We start from the raw sequence: 4,038 nt of genomic DNA, 5'->3' as shown, positions 1-4,038 counted from the left end.
TTGAATGTCGCTGCCAGGCCGAAACCCAGATTGGCGCGGGCGCGCCATTCTACTGCAGTTCTATTTTTAGCCCGATTCTCTCCTATTTTTGGGGAAGTTTTTGGGGGGTTTCTTTTGGAGGGGGATTTCTCTCTCCTCTTTGAGGGGAAAAACCCTAGTTTCTCTCCATCATCTTCACTCTTAGATTAGCTTAGATTAGGCTTAGATTTAGTTTTAATTCTTGTTTTTATCCATTGTAATGTAGTTTGGGGTATTTTAGAGAGATAAAGTGAAGAGCTTCAATGGTGGATTGAAGAAGATGAAGATGCAAAGTGACATTGTTTTGGATTCCTTTTCAATACTTCAATGAGCATTCTAAACTCTATCTCATTTATTGTACTTTCTTAATTTCTTGCTTGACTAGAGTAGTTGTTTAGTTTAATTGCTTCTCTTTGTTCTTCTTGCTAGGTTTTGTGTTAGTTGTTCATGATTAGTGAGTAATTCCCTTTACTAAGGGATTGGTGATAGCATGTGGTGAATCTTGAATGTATTAGGCTAGACAAATGTTGGTTATATGTGATTAAATATACCTTGTAACCATGTTTTACTAATTACTCCATTTGAATGGCCAATCATGTGTTGTAATTGGGTGGATTTAACTAAGTTATGACGATAGTGTAACTTAGGGATATCCATTAGGTGATCGATTCTACGCAAAAACCTTAACTTTCATAGCTTATGACGATAGTATGAGCATGTGTTAAGTTGGGAAAGCCTTTGACCCCGATAGGTGGTTAGATGGTATTGTTGGTATTGCCTTATATGAGATATTTGGTTTGCATAAAAACTCGATTCCATTGCCTAACTTTATTGAAGATCATTTTCATGTTTGACCCTCTCCCTTGGTGTTAGTTTAACTTAATATTAATCTCATTGTGTTTATTGTTCTATCCATCCTATATCTTTGACCTAGCTTAATTTGACAATAACCGGGGAAGTATCATTAGCATCCAAAAAGACATACCTCAAGCCCGAAGGTAGAGGTTTCAATTCTACCTTCGGAGCTCCATTACCATTGGAGATCTCCTCCTTCTCTACCTTGAAGATTTCATGTGTTTGGAGCATCTCTTGGTCGGTGATTGTCTTCTCTTTCTCATCAAGTATTTCTTCATACAATTGCATCTCCTTTTGATCGCCTACTTCATTCTCATTCAACAAAACATTCTCAAGTAGATCATTAGAAGCATGCATATGAGGGTATCTAAACTCATTCATCAAATTTTCAATTGTATCTATTCTAAAGCATTCATTACTAGAGGAAGTTTGTCTCATTACCTTATTCAAGTCAAATCAATAGAATCATTGTCAACCTTCAAGGTCATCTTACCTTCTTTGACATCGATGATCGCTTTAGAAGTAGCTAGGAATGGCCTACCCAAAATTATAGGAATTCTTTCATCTTCATCCATCTCAAGGACATAAAAATCCACCGAAAAGGTGAACTTACCAACTCTAAGGGGGATGTCCTCTACTTTCCCTATAGGCAATTTTGTGGACCTATCCGCTAGTTGGAGAGTGATGTTTGTAGGTGAAAGGCTTCCCACATTGAGCTTTTGGTAGACCGAGAAGGGCATTAAACTCACACTAGCACCTAGGTCACACAAAGCCTTCCCCAAATGGATCTCATTGATAGAATAAGGAATGGAAAAACTACTGGGGTCTTGCAATTTGGTTGGTAGCTTACTAGAGAGAATGGCACTACAATTTGCGGTTAGATTAACAGTCTCAACTCCTCTCTTTCCATTCAAAATGTCTTTTAGAAATTTAGAGTAGTGAGGCATCTCCTTCATAGCATCCACAAAGGGTATAGAAACATGCAAGCCTTTAACTACATCTAAAAATTTTCCGAATTGGGTATCAAGCTTACACCTAACAAATCTTTGGGGAAAAGGAAACCTCTCATTCCTAGGTTGGAGATTAAGGGGTAAAGGTGTTTTCTCTTTGGTGCTCTCCTTTTTGGGTTCCTTCTCTTTTTCTCTCTCACCCCTCTCATGCTTTTCGGCAATTCCTTCTAGAACCTCACCCTCTCTTGATGACTCATCCTCAAACTCAAGTCCTATCCCTTTATCGGAACTCTTCTCAACATTTAAATCACTCTCGAGGATCTTCCCACTTCTAGTGGTAATGGCATACATAGATTTGGGGTTGACACCTTGGCTAGGTAAAGAAGAAGAGGAAGAAGGGGAGGATGAAGAACTTGGTTGGGCAATTTGGGAGATTTGGGTCTCAAGCATTTTCATGTGTGCCTTAATTTGTTTCTTTTCCTCCTCTTGACTCTTGTTGTAGCTCTCTTGATTCTTGATGAAAGCTTGGAGCATGCCCATCATAGAATTCGGAGCAGCCTCAACTTGAGGAGGAGGTGTGTTAGAAATTTGGGCTTGTGGCCTAATTTGTTCAAAACCGGGAGGTCTATTTTGAGGCCTTCCATTTCCGGAACCGTGATTGGAATTAAAACGTTGTTGGTTGTTGGAATAGTGTTGTTTGTTTTGATTCCAATTGGGCCTTTGGTTTGAGTAACTTCTTCCATTGTAGTTGGAAGAGTTCCCCTTACCTTGGCCTTGGTTATCATAACTACCACCACTTTAATTCCATTGATTTTTATTCCAACCTTGATTTTGATTCCAACCTTGATTTTGATTCCAACCGCGGTTTTTGTTTTGATTCCAATTTGGCCGCATTCCAACATTTCCCTCACGGGGGACAAAATTCATAGCATTAACATCTTCAACATTATCATCATCATTTTCTTGGGAAGGGCTTTGATATTCATTAATGGACATGCATTGTTCAGAATTATGGTCATAGTTTCCACATATATCACAAAACATACAACCGGGAGGCATAGCATTGTAATTAGAGGGAGAAGAAGTAGAAGGATTCATACCATGGCCTCTCTTGGTAGAAGGAGAGGAAGTATTTTGAGTGCTTGATTTCATGAGCTCCTCCATTTGTTTCGCCATCTTTGCCATTTGGTTTGAAAGATTTGTGATGGCATTGGTTTGCTCGATGGATTGCACCGTTCCTTTGCTTGAAGTGGCTTCCCTCTCACCTTCATACCAATCCTCATAATTTCGGACCACATCTTCTATTATGCTTTCAACTTCGTCCTCTCTCTTGTTCATAATAGGGCCACCGGCCTCGGCATCTAAACTTGTCTTGCTTTGGGGTGAAAGGCCTCCATAGAAAGTTTGAAGAATTTGGTAGTTGGGAATGCCATGATGAGGGCATTGTCTTTGGAGTTCCTTGTACCTTTCCCAAGCCTCACATAGAGACTCACCTCCCCTTTGGCGAAAGCTTTGAATTTTAGAATGAGCCTCGGCAGTCTTCTTATGATTATAGAACCTTGCCAAAAATGTCGTAGTAACCTCATTCCATGTTGTAAGAGAACCAGGAGGCACGTCATTATTCAACCAATGCTCGGCTACTCCCATAAGAGAGAATGGAAACATCATCAATCAAATGTACTCTTGGGTTACGCCGTTGATCTTGATGGTGTCACAATACTTGAGAAATTCTTTGAGATGCTCATGTGGGTTCTCAAACTTACCACCCGTGAATTGCCTCTTTTCTATCAAGGAGATGAAGTTGGGCTTGATTTCAAAATTGTTTGCTTGGGTAGTAGGAGCTAGGATCCCACTTTGAGAGGTATATGGTTCGGGTGCTCCAAGTTGCTTTAATGACCTTTGATCACCCACGTTTCCTTGATCACCCATATTTTGTTGATTATGGTTATTGGCAAATGGGTTGGGATTTGAGCTTGTGGGTGATTCACTCTCCTCGCTTGAATTGGGTGAAGATGGGGTAGGGGAACTTCTCAGTTCCTCTTGAAGTGGGTCTTCACCTCTCTCCCTTGCTTGTCTCCTCAATTGGGTTAGAGTACGCTCTAACTCGTAGTCTATGGACACCAAAGGCCTAGAGCTATTAAGCCTCCTGTGCATATACAAAGCTAAGCAAAAAGTGAGCACTGACAGGATACGGAAAAACAACAGAAAGAAACGA

General features: G+C 40.2%; 1 protein-coding gene across 1 annotated transcript; it reads right to left on the bottom strand.

Moving 5' to 3' along the window:
* Positions 1-1,319: 1,319 nt before the first annotated feature.
* Positions 1,320-3,470, bottom strand: LOC110733725. The gene is made up of 2 exons (XM_021913813.1): positions 2,735-3,470; positions 1,320-2,347 (listed from the first exon to the last, which is right to left on the bottom strand). Exons 1-2 carry the CDS (start codon positions 3,468-3,470, stop codon positions 1,320-1,322), a joined length of 1,764 nt encoding a protein of 587 aa, XP_021769505.1.
* Positions 3,471-4,038: the final 568 nt, after the last annotated feature.

The sequence above is a fragment of the Chenopodium quinoa genome, unplaced genomic scaffold (genome assembly GCF_001683475.1).
Source record: "Chenopodium quinoa cultivar QQ74 unplaced genomic scaffold, ASM168347v1, whole genome shotgun sequence".
Taxonomy (NCBI): domain Eukaryota; kingdom Viridiplantae; phylum Streptophyta; class Magnoliopsida; order Caryophyllales; family Amaranthaceae; genus Chenopodium; species Chenopodium quinoa.
The sequence above is the reverse complement of the archived record's forward strand: the minus strand, read 5'-3'. Positions and strand labels throughout refer to the sequence as shown.